The sequence below is a fragment of the Leucoraja erinacea genome, chromosome 9 (assembly GCF_028641065.1).
Source record: "Leucoraja erinacea ecotype New England chromosome 9, Leri_hhj_1, whole genome shotgun sequence".
Lineage (NCBI taxonomy): Eukaryota > Metazoa > Chordata > Chondrichthyes > Rajiformes > Rajidae > Leucoraja > Leucoraja erinaceus.
In genome coordinates, this window is record NC_073385.1 from 67745712 (window position 1) to 67762847 (window position 17136).

Below are 17136 nucleotides of genomic sequence, written 5' to 3' on the forward strand. Positions count from 1 at the left end.
GCAACATGTGCCAGAGTGCAAATAAAGTTAAAAAGAAATGGTTAGGAAAGACAGAAAATTGAGAGATTAACACCACACAGAAAAGCTCAATCAGTTGCTAAAAAAAGGAAGGAAACTAACAGGATCATAGTTCTGAGCAAGATCAAATACATGATATACAGGCAGCAATTAGCATTTTACATTCTGTTTGCATTTTTTTTTTTTTAAATAAACTCGATTTAAAATAAGTCTAACCATTCTGAGCCTCAATGACAGCAGGCTCCACCATATCCAAATCTTCCTTTACTTTCATCTGCTTGTCAGCAATAATTTCTTGCTGTTTGTGCAGCTGCTCCTGAATTTCTTGACTCATCACCTATCAAAAAAGTGAAGGTTAATTGACGAAGAAACCATTTCCTCAGTTTGAAATCTTGGTTTCAAATTCATAATTCTTGTTTTGTATAGCTGCAAATTTACTACCTTTTTCTTTTCAGCTTCTTGTTGATCCTTCACCATTTTCTTTAGCTTATCATTGGCTGCTGCATTTTTAACTTCTAATTCTTGGCTTTTAATTCTGAGATCGCGACGTAACTCTTCAACCTAGAGTGAAAGGATTAAAGATATAGCAAACAAACGGAATATGAAAACATCTATTAACATATTCCCATTTGCAGAAGTACATTAATATTTAGGTTTCCAAATTAAGTCATTATATTATGCCAATTGTTAAAAGCAAATCATTTGGTTGGTTAAAAAGTGGATTCTAGAGGAAATAGTTGTAATTATTTGCTGCAGGGGAGGTTTGGAGGGGACACAAGGAAAAAAAATTGTGTGTTTCCACTTTTAAACTACTTAATCCCATAATGGCTAGATCAAAGTAAGTATCATGGGCTGCAAACAGAGGACCATCAACCAAAGGGGAAAAAGGATAAGAAGCATTTCTCATTACAGCTAGTGTGCAATAGATTTATATTGTGCTAAAACAATCTCACTGGTGCAATAAAAGCAGAACCATTCTCCATCTGGTGCTAGAACATTGATAATGTAGACAATACAAATCATTTCGTGCAATGATATAAATACAATTGGAAAAGCAGTCATGTGATATCTAAAGGAGGCAGGGTGTGAGGCAAAGAAAAGATGGATCTATGAGATGTAAAAAGTAGTTTAACACTTTAAATACACCACATTATACATACAAAATAGCAGTTTTTACTGGTAGCTGAAACTGTTATTATTGCTCAACATGAACAGTGTTTTTAAAAGTAGGCAAATTTGTTTTCAACCAATTTCCCATGAAGAAAATTGAGCAGTTTGTGTAGAATGTCACGAATTTAGTGAAAAACGGCATAAAGCAAATCTCTTTTACTTATAAAACTCTGATCTTGGATGTGTGTGTATTTGTGTGTTTGTGTGTGTGTGCGTTTCACATCTCCTCGAAAACACAACGTGCTAACGGTGAAATTTTTACATATTCTGATAGATTTAAGCCACGATGTCAAAAATCGCCTTATCTGAAAATTTCATGCATTATTTCTCGAGTTATTTATGAAAATGTTCACAAATCTCAGATAACTTAGAAAATAAACGAGATGGTCTCGCTGATGACATCACAATGGATCTGACTGCCTGCCTGCCGCTGCTCGCGCTGAGAGTGACGTCACCCCTGTTCTGTCTTCTGTACTTCTTGGCTTCTTAACTTTCACTTCTTTAAATTCGCAACTTCGCGTTTTTAAACTGCTGCTCAGGTGCTGCACGCTCCTTGAAGTTCTAGAACATGGCGACTGCGGTTGTTATCGTCGTGCAGGTGAGGGTATGGGGCAGCACGGTGGGAAGGTGGCCGTGGCGGTCATTACTCCCTCTGGGAGAGGCCGTCTATGGAGACCAGCGATTCCTCCGTCGATCGCAGGGACTCGTGACGCCTTTTCCTCGCTGGTGACCCCGATCCCACCTGCTGATCTCTGGCCGTCACGGGGGACGACCACCTCTCCATCTCCCCCGCCTTATGATCTGTCACGTGGGTGGGTGGGCTTCCCCTCGTTGAAACCACGATCGACCAGCACTCCGCTGTTTTTGACCGTCATCAGATCGAGCCCGCCCACGGCCTCCCTCGAGTCTTTGCAGCCCGCTAGCCGGGAGCTCCGCAGCCTGCACGCTCGCAGCCTGCTCGCCCGCCCGGTTCCCTCCTCCTCTCCCCCCTCCTCCTCCACCTCTCCCCCTCCTCCTCCACCTCTCCCCCCCTCCCTCCTCCACCTCTCCCCTCTCCTCCTCCACTCCTCTCCCCCCTCCCCTCCCCTCTCCCCCCCTCCTCCTCCTGCCACCTCTCCCCTCCTCCTCCACCTCTCGCCCCCTCCTCCTCCACCTCTCCCCCCCCTCCTCCTCCACCTCTTCCCCTCCTCCTCCACCTCTTCCCCTCCTCCTCCACCTCTCCCCCTCCTCCTCCACCTCTCCCCCTCCTCCTCCACCCCCCTCCTCCTCCACCTCTCCCCCTCCTCCTCTCCCCTCCTACTCCACCTCTCCCCCCCTCCTTCTCTCCTCCTCCTCTCCCCCCTCCTCCTCCACCTCTCCCCCCTCCTATTCCACCTCTCCCCTCCTCCTCCACCTCTCCCCCCTCCTCCTCCACCTCTCCCCCTCCTCCTCCACCTCTCCCCCCTCCCCCCTCTCCCCCCTCTCCCCCTCCTCCTCTCCCCCTCCTACTCCACCTCTCCCCCTCCTTCTCTCCTCCTCCTCCACCTCTCCCCCCTCCTCCTCCACCTCTCCCCCTCCTCCTCCACCTCTCCCCCTCCTCCTCCCCCTCTCCCCCTCCTCTCCCCCTCCTCCTCTCCCCCCTCCTCCCCCTCTCCCCCCTCTCCCCCCCCTTCCTCCTCCACCTCTCCCCCTCTCCTCCTCTCCCCCCTCCTCCCCCTCCTCCTCTCCCCCTCCCCCTCTCCTCCTCCACCTCTCCCCCTCCTCCTCCACCTCTCCCCCACCTTCTCTCCTCCTCCACCTCTCCTCCTCCACCTCTCCCCCTCCTCCTCCTCCTCCACCTCTCCCCCTCCTCCTCCACCTCTCCCCCCCTCCTTCTCTCCCTCCTCCTCCTCCACCTCTCCTCCCTCCCCCTCTCCCCCCTCCTCCACCTCTCCCCCTCCTCCTTCACCTCTCCCCCTCCTTCTCTCCTCCTCCTCCTCCACCACCTCTCCCCCTCCCCTCCTCCACCTCTCCCCCCTCCTCCTCCACCTCCCCCCCCCACCTTCTCTCCTCCTCCTCCACCTCTCCCCCTCTCCTCCTCTCTCCCCCCTCCTCCTCCTCCACCTCTCCCCCTCCTTCTCTCCTCCTCCCCCTCTCCTCCTCCACCTCTCTCCCCCTCCACCTCTCCCCCTCCTCCTCCACCTCTCCCCCACCTTCTCTCCTCCTCCACCTCTCCCCCTCCTCCTCCACCTCTCCCCCACCTTCTCTCCTCCTCCACCTCTCCCCCTCCTCCTCCACCTCTTCCCCCTCCTCCTCCACCTCTTCCCCCTCCTCCTCCACCTCTCCCCCCTCCTCCTCCACCTCTCCCCCCTCCTCCTCCTCCTCCTCCTCCCCCTCCTCCTCCTCCTCCTCCTCCACCTCTCCCCCCTCCTCCTCCTCCTCCACCTCCCCCCTCCTCCTCCCCCCTCCCTCCTCTCACCCCTCCTCCACCTCTCCCTCCTCCCCTAGTGTACAATGAAAGTCCATAAAAAAGTTTTATTGTACCTGATCAACAGTTTCCTTAATCTTTCGTAGCCCAACGTTTAAATGCATCTGCTGCTCTTCTAGTTCACTACGCTTTTCATTGAACATATTGGCATAGTGATTGATGAAGTCCAGATAGTGGCGAGGTGTGATGGCCATTATCCTGCCCCCACGCTTGACCAGCCGAGTGTTTGCCTGGTAAGAAAGAAAATAATTTATATTTGAATTGATGTCAAGTTTTTTTTAACCTTGAGATTTAAGTCCCAATGTGATCAGTAAATTCCCACAACTACTTAAAGAATTTTGTTAAATATATTAGAAAAATATAAACATCATTCCATCTTGTACATTTATGAGCATGGTACCACAGTGGTTGTGTCATTGGACTAGTAATCTAACCACTGGACAAATAATTCACTGGTATGTTCATATCGTGACATGATAGGGAGAAATAATTAAATCTGGGAAAATTGCCAGTTACAGGCAGCTTGCATTTTATATGTGGGTCATATTCCTGAAAAGCAGCACGTAATTCAAAAATGCATAAATTAAACATGTATATTTATAGAGGTGTAAATTTGAGCATATTATTTCAAAAACACCAAGTATAAATTAGGATTTGGTATTATTTAAACAAACACGTTATTTAAAAATGCACAAATCAAATACACATAAAATAGGCATGATATTCACCTCCAGAAAAAAAGTAGGAAGTATTGGCCGGGGGTCCAGGAGACCGGTTTGGGGGGGGGACGGGACGGACAGGGACATTTTCAATAAATTGAAAGTGATTCCCAGGCTTTCTGCTGGTAGTTTACATAACAGAAGCTTAGAAATTTTTTTTAACACATAACCAGTAAAATAACCCCCAAAAGATAAATATTTCATGAAATAAATGACCTGACATAACTAAAAAAATCGTTACAAAAAATGTTACCTAAAATATCTCTTTGCCTAGCACTGTGTGCAAACAGCACAGAAAAAGTAATTGGTAAACCTATGACATAAGTAACATTACCTTAACACTAGTTTGACTTCCTCTGCCTGACACTTTCTTTTTGTAAACTTGCTCAACATGGCTTGCCTGTGCCTCTTTCTTGCCAGTCGAGCTGCGAATATGTTCCTTTCTCTTGGCTTATGAAGCCACCTTCTGCTTCAATAAGGGAATCTGGGCGGTGATTGGCCGCAACGCCCCTCGGAGACTGCGTCAGATTGGCTGCTGAGTGACCAGCGCATTATGTGATGGGATGAAATGCCCTTGGGAGACAGCGGCTGAATGGAGAAATATAGGCCGAAGCGGATTTTAGGGGAAGCTGGTCGCATCCCCTTAGAGACAGCGGTTGATTGGCCACCAAATAATCAGGCACAAAAAATTGAAAAATTGGAAAACAGAAAACTCGGAATTCCGATTGAAATCGGAAGAATATCACGCCTGATAAAACACATGGTGCTTATGTCAGAAATAATGAAAGAAGCAATCTAAGAAACAAGAACAAGAACTCCAATCTCCTTCATCTGTTGTGGCTGAGCACAACCTTGACCAAAAGTTATAGAAGCAAATGGCAAGTGAAATGAGAACCAACGCAAGGGAAAAACGTATGGCTTCTTGCTCCCATCAATCTACCGTTTGCAAATAGATCTGCCACAAGGGTGTAATCAGGTGAGACAACCACTAGGTGTTGTGAAAACAAAGCCCAACATTCACATCAAGTACAAGCTCCATCACCTTTTATGGAACTCTAGAGTCACCAAGTTGTCGGCTCTCTCACATCATAGGGATTTGGGCTTAAACCAAAAAAATAAAAATCTAGGTTGACACTCCAGTGCTTTAAGGGAGTGCTAAGTATTGCGTGGGCTGAAGGGCCAGTTTCAGTGCTGTACAGCTCTATGACTAGGCTCCAATTCAATAATGTCTTTCTGGAAGAAAATTCATTATCCTGACCTAGTTTAGCCTCTGAGGTTCCAGACTCACAGCAGTGACCCGGCAACTCATTCAATTTGAGGGAAATGAAATGAAATGAAAATGATTCAATTTATTGTCATTGTCAGTGTACAGTACAGAGACAACGAAATGCATTTTTAGCATCTCCCTTGAAAGGGAGACACAGGGCGTCGCGGTGTGCCCGCGCCTGCCGCAAAATGATGCCCATGCCACATAAAAAAGCGAGTTCGGTATTCTGACCGCTTCCAACAGTGCATACACAGGTCAAAGGTCACTATGCATGAACATTGGTGGAAAGCAGTGAAGCAGTGGACCCTCATTTCTTCCGTTTTTCCCGCTTTGATTCTTCTAGGTAAGAAAATACTGCTTTCAAACTATGAAATAGTTGCATTTATTGTCCTTTGTATAAAGCTAAGATTATTTTGCTGTTTTTATGCTTTGGTGAGTGAGCGAGATCGTGCTGGTCAGTGTCGGGCCTGGGACTGTTGACTGCTGGGCCTTCTCCCTCCCCTCTGGGTGTCTCGTCCCTGTCCGGGGGCGGCTGGAGGTGTTGGGCTAGGCCGGGCTTACAGCCGGCGCAGGAAGGAGGCGGAGTTGCTGCAGCGCTTTGTATAGTATGGCTGGTGCTCGGCTTTCGCCAGCGTCGGGGGGGGGGGGGGGGGGGGGGGGGGAGGGCTGGGCTGAAGGTGGCGCTTCTTCTCCGCGCTGGCTGTGACCGACTATACTACCTCGGCTACATTGGTGCGGGCGTGCTACCTCCCGCATCCATGCAGAACTCACTGTCTTCATCAACTTCTCCACTAATTTCCATCTTTCACTCAAATTCACTTGGAACATCTCTGACATCTCCCTATTGCTAGGTCTCACCTTTTCCATCACAGTAGACAGACGATCGACTGACATCTATTACAAACCCACCGACTGCCATAGCTATCTAAACTACATTTCTTCCCATCCTGCTTCCTGCAAAGACTTTATTCCCTACTTCCAATTCCTCCGTCTATGCCGCATCTGAGCCCAGGATGAGGTTTTCTATCCTGGTCATCGGAGATGTCCTCATTCTTTAGGGAACGGGAGTTTCCCTCTTCTATTATAGACGAGGATCTCACTAGGGTCTCCTCAATATCCCGCAGCTCCTCTCTTGCTCCCCCTCCCCCCATTCATAACAAGGACAGAGTCCCCCTTGTCCTCACCTTCCACCCCATCAGCCGTTGCATACAGCACATAATCCTCCAACATTTGTGCCATCTCCAACGGGATCCCATTACTGGCCCCATCTTCTCATCTCCACCACTTTCTGCTTTCCGCAGAGACCGTCCCTAGTCAACTCGTCCATACCAACCACCCCCTCCCCAGGTAGTTTCCCCTGCAACCGCAGGAGATGCAACACCTGTCACTTTACCTCCCCCCTCGACTCCATCCAAGGACACCAACAGTCTTTTCAGGTGAGGCAGAGGATCGCTTGCACCTCCTCCAACCTCATCTACAATATCCGATGTTTCAGGTGTTGACTCATGTATATCGACGAGACCAAGCGCAGGCTCGGCGATCGTTTTGCTGAACACGTCCGCCTAAACCTACCTGATCTCCCGGTTGCTGGACACTTTAACTCCCCCTCCCATTCCCAATCTGACCTTTCTGTCCTGGGCCTCCTCCATTGTCAGAGAGAGGCCCAGCGCAAATTGGAGGAACAGCACCTCATATTTCGCTTGTGTACCTTACACCCCAGCGGTATGAACATGGACTTCTCTACCTTCAAGTAGCCCTTGCTTCCCTCTCTCTCCATCCCCTCCCCCTTCTCCCACCAGTCTTACTGTCTCCGACTACATTTTATCCCTGTACCGCCCCCTCCCAACATCAATCTGAAGGAGGGTCTTGACCCAAAACGTCAGCCATTCCTTCTCTCCAGAGATGCTGCGTTACTCCAGCATTTAAAAATACAGAATATAGAAAAAGGGTTTGCAAACAGCATTTGTAATGACTCACCTGATGCAATGTTAAGTGAACAAAAACACAACTGTTAACGATAGCCTCTCGGTGTGATGGTGTTTGGGGAAGCTTGTCATAAGCAATGGGCATGTAGTCAGGAACAATATAATTGGGTTTCTCAAGGTCCATTTTGCTGGTGAACTCTTTGCCAACTTGATACAAGGCTTCGGTAGACCAGTCCCCGAACCAGTTCAGCACACATCTTTGAAGCAAGGAAGGAAATTCTATTTAATAACAAGTTTTGAAAATAATCTGAAAAAATGTTTTTATTCAGAATACATTTTCCATTGCAAGGAAAATAAGCCAACCGTAAATCTTTTGAGCCGCTCCCTTACACTCTCCCAAAGCCTAAAAATTGAACTTAAATTTTTTTTAATTAAGTATTATCCTCTGCAGGATTTGGCCGATCAGGGCATAAGAACTTTATAATAGCTGTAGTTACATTTGCATATTATATGAAGAGCCGAAGACACAAAATGCTGGAGTAACTCAGCGGGACAGGCAGCATCTCTGGAGAGAAGCAATGGGTGACATTTTGGGTGGAGACGCTTCTTCAGACCAAGAGCCAACTGACCCATTTTCCGTTTTGATGGCAAATTATATAATTCGATTCAGTGTGACCCAGCCAAACATATTGGTGGTTGTTTCACATTCATATCATTTAGCTGAACTTACTCAGCAGAATAATTTAGAGAGAATGTTTCCACTAATCCAGGTCCAGAGGCCATAGCCTCAGAATGAATGGACGCACCTTTAGAAAGGAGACGAGGAGGAATTTATTTAGCCAGACGGTGGTGAATCTGTGGAATTTATTGCAGAGGCCAAGTCAATGCGGAGGTTGACAGATTCTTGATTAGTAAATGTGTCAGAGGTTATGGGGGGAAAAGTCAGGAGAATGGGGTTGAGAGGGAACGGTTGATCAACCATGATTGAATGGCAGAGTAGACTCGATGGGCCGAATGGCCTAATTCTGCTCATATAACTTATTAACACAACAAATAACAATTTTTAAAATAAATTAAACTAAACAACCTCCCAGTAGGCTTGTCCAGCAGATGGTTCAAAAGATTGAAAACATGTACCATCTGATTCAAGACCAGCTTCTTCCCCATTATTATTACTCTTGAACGGACCTCTCATAAGCTAAGGATGCACCTCAATCCATCTTGCTGCGGCCCCTATTTCTTTTATTTGCATATCTCTGAATCTATATCACTATGTAGTCTGAAGAAGGCTCCCAACCCAAAACGTCATCTATCCATGTTCTCCAGAAATGCTGCCTGGCCTGCGGAGTTACTCCGTTACTTTGCGTTACTATTTGTAAACTAGCACCTGCAGTTCTTGGTTTCTACACAGTATTCTTTCACTTGGTTAATATTGCCACTTGTATCCTTTTTGATTGTCTTCCTGCCCTTCACAAGGATGCAAAGTAATCAGAATGTGTCATTTGCCTGCTCAAAGAGACTAGGTGAGAGTAAGTGTTCGGCATGGACTAGAAAGGCCGAGATGGCCTGGTTCCGTGCTGTCATTGTTATATGGTTATATATGTTATATACAAGATCGGGATGACTTTTTAAAACTCAGTACCACTTTTTTGTAGTAAAGCTGTTTTCCTGGATTTCCCCATTAAGTGTTCCCCTCTATGTCCTTATCATTCATAATCTTGTGTAGCCTTGTTTAAAATGCATCTAATCGACCCACCTTAAACACTTCCTGTGGTCTTGAATTCCACATTCTCATCACTCTTTGGCGAGTTACCTGCCTAATTCCCACTATATGCCTCCTTTTGAAAGTATTTCCTTACACAAAATTACAAGTTACATATTAAAACAATGAGTTGGAATTGGTAACCGGGTCATACAAAAAGTCAAGTTACCTGTTAAAAAGAGCCGGAGAGGTTGCAGCTCTATCCTTCAAGCCCTCAGACGATGGATTCATGGTGAATACAACGTGCAGATTGCGGATAACCTGTCCTGTAAACCACTTGTACAGTTCCTCATGGGTGTCAAGCATTAAACCTTCCTTCTGAGCACCTTCTTTGCATTGGGTCATTAAGGTGGCATACTCATCCCCTTCAAACAGGCCAGGCACCTGTTCAATAGGAAAAGACAGGTTAATGCAGGTGACAGTTGAAGCATTTCATTTGTCCAACATCTAATTTAGATATTTCGTTAGTTTGGAGATGCAGTGTGGAAAAAGGTCCTTCGGCCCATCGGGTCAGCAACGACCAGCAATCACAGCACATTAACACTATCCCCCACACATGAGGGACAATTTTATATTTATATACCAAGCCAATCAACTTACAAACCTGTACGTCTTTGGAGTGTGGGAGGAAACCGAAGATCTTGGAGAAAGCCCATGCAGGTCTTGAGAAGGTACAAACTCCGTACAGACAGCACCCGTAGTCAGGATGGAACCCGGGTCTCTGGCACTGGAAGGCAGCAACTCTACTGCTGTGCCACCTCATATATTGAAACCTGAAATATTTTATAGCTTACCCCATTGTAATTTACCCAGAGTCCTATTTTGTTAAGATTTCTGTTGAGTGAAATAGGCACGGTGGCGCAACAGTAGAGTTGCTGCCTTACAGTGCCAGAGACCCAGGTTCGATCCCGGTTACAGGTGCTGTCTGTACGGAGCTTATACGCTCTCCCTCTGACCACGTGCGTTTTCCCCGGGTGCTCCAGTTTCCTCCCACACTCCAAAAACGTAGGTTATCTTGGCTTTGGTAAAAATGGTGAATTATCCCAAGTATGTAGGATGGAGAAAGTGTAAGGGATCGCTGGTTGGCGAGGATTTGGTGGGTCGAAGGGCCCGTTTCCATGCTATATCTCTGTATAGGCTTAGGTTTAACAAGTATGAAAGCAAGTGAAAACTATCAGTGATAGTTGCTGAATACATAGACTTAAAAATCATTTGCAAATGTCCAATTACATCATACAACCAACAACGTTTGCAATCATTGTACAATTTTAACAATGTCACTTTGACAGATCGCTTGTTTGCAATCAATGTTCTTATTTCTAGATTTGAACATTTTCTGTATTTACCTCCCCATTAGCCAGCAAGGTATTCATGCGTTCCAGGAAACTGGAATCGAGGACATTGGACTCGTCCATAATGAAAGCGATCTTCTCATTTTTGCAGCCAGATCGTCGCAACACTGTTCTCAGGTCTTCATCAAAATCCTCACCCGTGTACTTCCTGTGAACCTGCACACCAAGAATTTGTACAATGAGCACACAGAATAAACTTCTTTCCGCTAGGCAAAGGTTTGTGTTTACTACAACAGTGCAAAAATGACTCTCACTGACCTTAATCTGGTAAACGCTAAGGCCATTCATCCAGGCAACAAAGCGAGAGAGTGTTGTTTTCCCTGCACCGCTGACTCCGATAAGCAGCAAATGGCCTTGTGATTGCCGGAATATCCTAAGAAATATTAATTACATGATTATGATTCAAGGTAATTTAGATTGACAACTTACAGAATCTTAAACAAAGATCATTTATAAACACTACATTGGAAATTTCACTATTAGGTCACCAAATTTACAAACTGAAAGAAAAAAAACCAAAAGCAACATCCATTTAACAGCAATATTAATATGAAGTTCTATATAAACACCTACTATATGTCTATTTTGGCCATCTATCTCAGTAATGTACAATTGCTGGTTTCTATCAAACTACCAATGTGATTATCGGCCAAAGGGACTGTGAAGGTCTATTCTGAATGTGAATATATTCCCAGTTTGAAGCTATCCACCCATTTCCCCCTCCATTCTATTGGCACAGTCTTCATCATGCTCATTAATATAAAATGATAGACCCACACAAACAAGGAAATCATCAGTCTACCAAACGCACACCTCCATTAAATCTTCCAAACCTCCTTCATATTTGCCCTACTTCTTGTCCCCAAAACCCATCACCTTTGGAATCCTTCTAATATATTTATTTCTTATCCTCGAAATAACTTTCATATTTCACCAAAGCATTGGAAGTAATATTTCATTTTTGTAAAGCTTCTAATGTTTTAAAAGGATTTAAAGTAACTTCCCTGCTTTTGCATTCTACGTCTCTACTTAGGAAGATCAGGATTCCTTACGTCTTACCAATGGGTTTATGTCATATTATGTTCACAATTTATATAAATCTACACTCATATCCACGTTCCTGTATTTACTGATGTTCACTGCAGTCTTGAATTAAATTTTATCTAGCTCTGGCTTGATCATTCTGCAAACTTCTCTCTTTGCAGTTCATGGTTATTTACCATATCCCATACAATCCACAAATTTTGAATATGTACTTTGCCATATCCAAATCCCATACTTAAAAATGAATGCAGGGGTTTTAATGCTGATATCTGGTCTACCTCCTTCGGCAAACATTCATTGTGAAATCGAGCATCAACAGCATTTCATGTGAAACAGGGGATTCATGAGAGCTTTAGTCACGAGTTTTAAACTTACCCAATGACCCTCCGCTCCCAGCTTATAAACCATTAGAAAGACACACACCCCCACATACCAGAGTACACTATTTTTTTAAAAGCCTATACACTGCGCTGCAAGTGTATAGCCTCATGTTCTGAAATGCCTTTTTTCTCCCAAATGTGATATTTTGCAGACTTTCACAAACACAAGGAACTCACATACACACGTCAGGTTTGCTGATCCACGGGTTTAATACGAGCGTTCCTACCTGTCAATTCTCAGCACATGATCCAATACTTCGTTAAAAAGTACCAAGGGTACGTCCAACTCCTCCTCATAGAAAACCTTGAGCCTGGCTTTGACATAGTCTCTCAGCTCTTCTTGATCTACTGGTATATAATCCTAAAACAAAGCATGGAGAATTAAAAGACTGGACAGATCGACATGTAATTCATCACAATGTGATAAGGAGGGATTCAATTATTTCCACTAACTACTGCGTGAAAGGGTAATGTTATACAGTGCAGACCTACATCAAGAGGGCAGATTCCTCTAGCCCAAAGGAGAATGGTTTAAACTGGTAAAGGGATAAGGGGAGAACGATACATTACTAATGGGTTGTACAAGGTAAAGAAAGGAAGACAATGAATGAGCAAAGATAGAAGAGTAGAAATGGCAGAAATGCCAAGTGTGTAGAAATAATTATGAACATCTAAGCCTTTTATTTAAAACGGGATGAAGTGTCCTTCAGAAAAGATGACAAATGAAGCATCATCTCGCACTAAAGAAAGTTAGATCTGGCTGAGAAAGATGAACTAGAATCTGACAACAATCTTTATAGGTTGATTTGGAATTTAAACAAGGAGAAAGGTCAGTAGCAGCATAAAAATATGAGCTGGTTTTTATTTATTTTTAAAGATTGAGTTTGTGGGTTTGACAGGTTCTGTCAAACTAGCTTAGGCAAGTAAACAAGTGCACATTGTAGATGGCTTCTACTACAGCTACAGTGTGCTGGTGATGTACAAATAAATAACTTGTTCAGTGAATCAAGAGTCATTTAAATGGGCTTCTTAATCCTGGAAAGTGTTGAGTTTTTTTTTTAAAACAGTCATCGATATTACTTCATCCAGGCAGGTGGAAATAATTTTATCATACTCCCAATTTATCTTGTAAACAAGGGAAAGGCCTAGAAGGGTCAAGTAGTTGTCATTCATTATAGGATATCCAACCTCGGCCTCTTCTGTCAAGCAGAGTATTTAAGTACTCAGTCATTTTGAATTCTAGGTCAATGGTGATCTCCAGATTTAGGACAGTAAAGACTTAGTGACGATAATGTTATGAAATATCAAGCACAGATGCGGAGACTCCCTTGTGGGAGCAAATCATTGTCTGGCATGTCACACAAAAATTAGAACACACCTATTTTATTTCCTTAGCCATAAGACCAAGATTTACAATTGGGATAACTTGTATCTATGTTCTTCATTAAAGTTTTAAATTATTTTGCCAAAAGGGGGCAGGCAGTCGGAATCTGATGGAGTGAGTCACAGTGGTAAATATGATGCCAAGTCTCTTGTCCCAAATTACAGTGAAGAATTTGATGGCATATTTTGGAAGGTTAGTCAAAAATGACACGATGTAAATTTTTTTTTTGTTTTGTTTATTTTATTAGAAGTTAATACAGTACAAAACAGTACAGTGGAACCTAATTTTAGGTGCCAACTATGTAATACCGTAATCCATTCTATGTACAACCTCTAGTTTTATGTTATGAGAAGGAAGTAAGCAAGACAAGAAAAAGAAAACAATAGAAAGAGGAAAAAGTGGAAAAATAGATGGTAGAGAATAGAAAAACGTGAAGCGTGTATATAAAAAAGAAAAAGAAAAAGTGGAAAGTAGAAATAGAAGAGAAGGCCCCTTAAAAGAGAATTTTTCAAATCTTTATTCGGAGATGTAGATCTATCCACGGCATGAACTGAAATCAGCAATCTTTACGGTACCGCTGCATCACATGATTCCAAAAAGTCGATGAAAGGAGACCAACTCCTTAAGAATTGGTCATATTTATCTATTAGTCGGGGTCTCATTTCTTCAAGGCATGCTATGTCCATCATATTCCTAATCCACATTTTAACAGTTGGTGTGGTTGTATTTTTCCAAAATTTAAGTATCAATTTCTTTCCAATTATTAACCCATAATTAAAAAAAACATTTTGGTCTTTATTTAAATTGGTATCTTCTCCTATTATTCCAAATATAATCCATTCCGTTTTGGGTTCTATTCCTGACTTGAAAAGCTTTGTAAATATATCAAATATATCACTCCAAAATGTATTCAACTTTGTACATCTTACAAATGAATGTGTTATATTAGCGTTTTGAAACAAACATTTATCGCATCTGGGAGAGACGTTTGGATAAAATTTATTCAACCTCGTTTTTGAATAATATAGTCTATGTAATAATTTGAATTGAATTAAATTATGTCTTGCATTAATAGAACAGTTATGTGTATTCATCAAATACTTTTCCCATCTATCCTTCGAGATCTTTATCATTAGCTCATGTTCCCAATCTTCCCTTAGTGCTTCTGTTGAGGGTGATTCTCTATTTAATATATTATTATAAAAGTATGATATTAATTTTTGTGAATCAGCCTTCATATTCATTGCTTCTTCTAAAGGGTCTAAAAATATAGTTTGAAATCTATGTGTATATTTCTTCATAAAGTCACATACCTGTCACAAGATGTAATTTAATTCTTGGTTCTTGGTTTCTTGGTCCTCCAAAATATTCCAAATGGAATTTAAACTGGAGGTGGTGGAGGGAGGGATTAAGCCAGAAAGGGTTATTGGGAAGAAAGAGCAACTTTAAATTTAGTTGCACCTGGTTGGGTAACTATAGTAGGGTGGAGATTATTCCGTGCTTTAATTGTGCAGGGGAAGAACGAATTGCTGTCTTTGTAGCTGGGATCACAAATTGGATCGAATGCCCTCGTCTGCTCCTAATTGGTTTGGGTTTGGTGTAGGTCTTGTAATCTATGTCGAGCTGACCATTTAACATTTTGTAAAAACAGGTCAAACGGTGAGCTTCACGTCTGTCTTGGAGAGGGTTCCACCCCAGAGAATTCAGAAGTTTGGTGACACTCGCTTCTCTCGCATAGGTGTTAGTAACAAATCGAGCTGCCTGTCTTTGGACACGTTCGAAGGAAGAAATGGTTTTATTTGTGTATGGGTCCCATGCTGCAACTGCATAGTCCAAATGAGGTCTCACGAGGGTGAAGTATAGCTTCTCCTTGACAGAAGTTGAACAATGATGAAAGTTGCGCCTCAGAAAGTTTAGGACACCTGTTGCTTTCACCGTTGCATGATGAGTCTGACCATTCCAACACAGATCATTCTGCAATTTGATGCCAAGATACAGGTGCACAACCTTTTATCCGAAGTTCCAAATAACGAAAAGCTCTGAATAGCGGACATTTTTTCGGTCCTTGAAAAAAGGTCCTTGAAAACGTTCACCGAGGGCGGCCCGCAGAGGTGACAGCGGAACCTCCGGTCGGTCCTCGAAGAAAGGGGAACTAAATCCCCATTCATAAAAGAGAAGGTGAGGGTATATTGCGCGGGAGGGTTAATAATTGACAATCTGCTGCTGCCTGCCCGTTGAGTTAAAAAAGTTCCCACGGTAGACACGATACACAGTGTATCGTGAGTCTTGCGTGGGAACTTTTTAACTCAGCGGGCAGGTAGCAGCAGATTGTCGCTCCCTTCAGTTTCACCCCACCTACACCCCTCTGCTCCCCGGTCATGTGTGTGACCCCTTCCCTCACCTCTCCAGCTCCCCGCCCATTGCACCGGCGCGGGGGCTTTGCACTGTCTTCACGTCGGAGCCAGTGCCAGTCACCGGAGACGTCAGGACCAACGGGACACCGGCCCCCAGGCCCACTGCAAGCACGGAGATGTGACTGGGAACTGTGGGGTTGTTTGCAGTTGCAGAGGGAGGGGGTAAGGGCGGTACAGTTCCCAGTCTCAGCTCCATTCTAGGGGGTGACCGGAGACGTCAGGACCAACGGGACACCGACTGCAAGCACGGAGATCCCAGAGACTCACAGCCAGCAGCAACTCTAGCCCAGCCCCGCTCCACCTCCAGAGGAACACGGGTTGCGGATGAGGGGGCGCAGCTCGAGTTGTGGGCGAACTGCCACTTGGCGCTGTAGCGGCCCATCGGGGAGCGGGTTCTTGTTGGTCCTGACGTCTCTGGCCACCCCCCTGGACAGGAGCTGAGAGACATCAGGACCACCAGAAGCCGCTCCCCGATGGGCCGCTACGGCGACAAGTGGCAGTTCGCCCACAGCCCGAGCTGCGCCCCCTCATCGGGACACCGACCCCCAGGCCCACTGCAAGCACGGAGATCCCAGAGACTCCCAGCCAGCAACAACTCTAGCCCAGCCCCGCTCCAACACCAGAGGAACCCGGGTTGCGGATGAGGGGCCGCAGCTCGGGCTGTGGGCGAACTGCCACTTGTCGCCGTAGCGGCCCAACGGGGAGCGGCTTCCTCTGGAGTTGGAGGGACAGGGAGACACAGCGGCTTTTGAGAATGGTGGGCAATCACTTCCAAAGTTCTGCCCACACAGTCAGTACACCTCTCCTACACTTGTCTCCCGCACTAAGATCATCTCGCAGAGAATGATCCCAGCCTAACCCTCCCTATTCTCTCCTATTCTGCAAGAAAAAACTACATTGAAGACTCAAACTCGCGATTGAGTAACTGCCGGGATCGAGGCGCAAACTCGCGACCTTGCGGATATGAGCCGAGCACTCTACCACTGCGCTAAAACTCTTCCATTCCGAAAGCCGAAAAATTCTGAAGTACGAAAAGTGTCTGGTCCCAAGGCTTTCGGATAAAAGGTTGTGCACCTGTACTTGGTTTGTTTGGATTCTTCAAGGGTGGCACCAAGTAAATTAGAAAATTCAGAAGATGATTTGTTTTGATTACTTGTCACAAGTTCAAAATCAGCAGCTTATAAAACCAAGGCAGATTGCGAAAAATCAAATGTGTCTCGAAAGGAAACACGGGGAATGGAAAACCAGCAAATGC

General features: G+C 44.7%; 1 protein-coding gene across 2 annotated transcripts in view; it reads right to left on the bottom strand.

The window, feature by feature from the left end:
* dync1h1 (dynein, cytoplasmic 1, heavy chain 1) overlaps positions 1-17136 on the bottom strand; it is a 99902-nt gene that overhangs the window by 26163 nt on the left and 56603 nt on the right. For both annotated transcript variants that reach the window (XM_055641144.1, XM_055641143.1), the window contains exons 44-51: positions 12311-12444; positions 10918-11032; positions 10654-10815; positions 9477-9691; positions 7598-7802; positions 3691-3864; positions 460-579; positions 235-355 (exon numbers count right to left, since the gene is read on the bottom strand). In XM_055641144.1, coding sequence (XP_055497119.1) covers positions 235-355; positions 460-579; positions 3691-3864; positions 7598-7802; positions 9477-9691; positions 10654-10815; positions 10918-11032; positions 12311-12444 — 1246 coding nt within the window. The remainder of the gene's footprint in view (positions 1-234; positions 356-459; positions 580-3690; positions 3865-7597; positions 7803-9476; positions 9692-10653; positions 10816-10917; positions 11033-12310; positions 12445-17136) is intronic.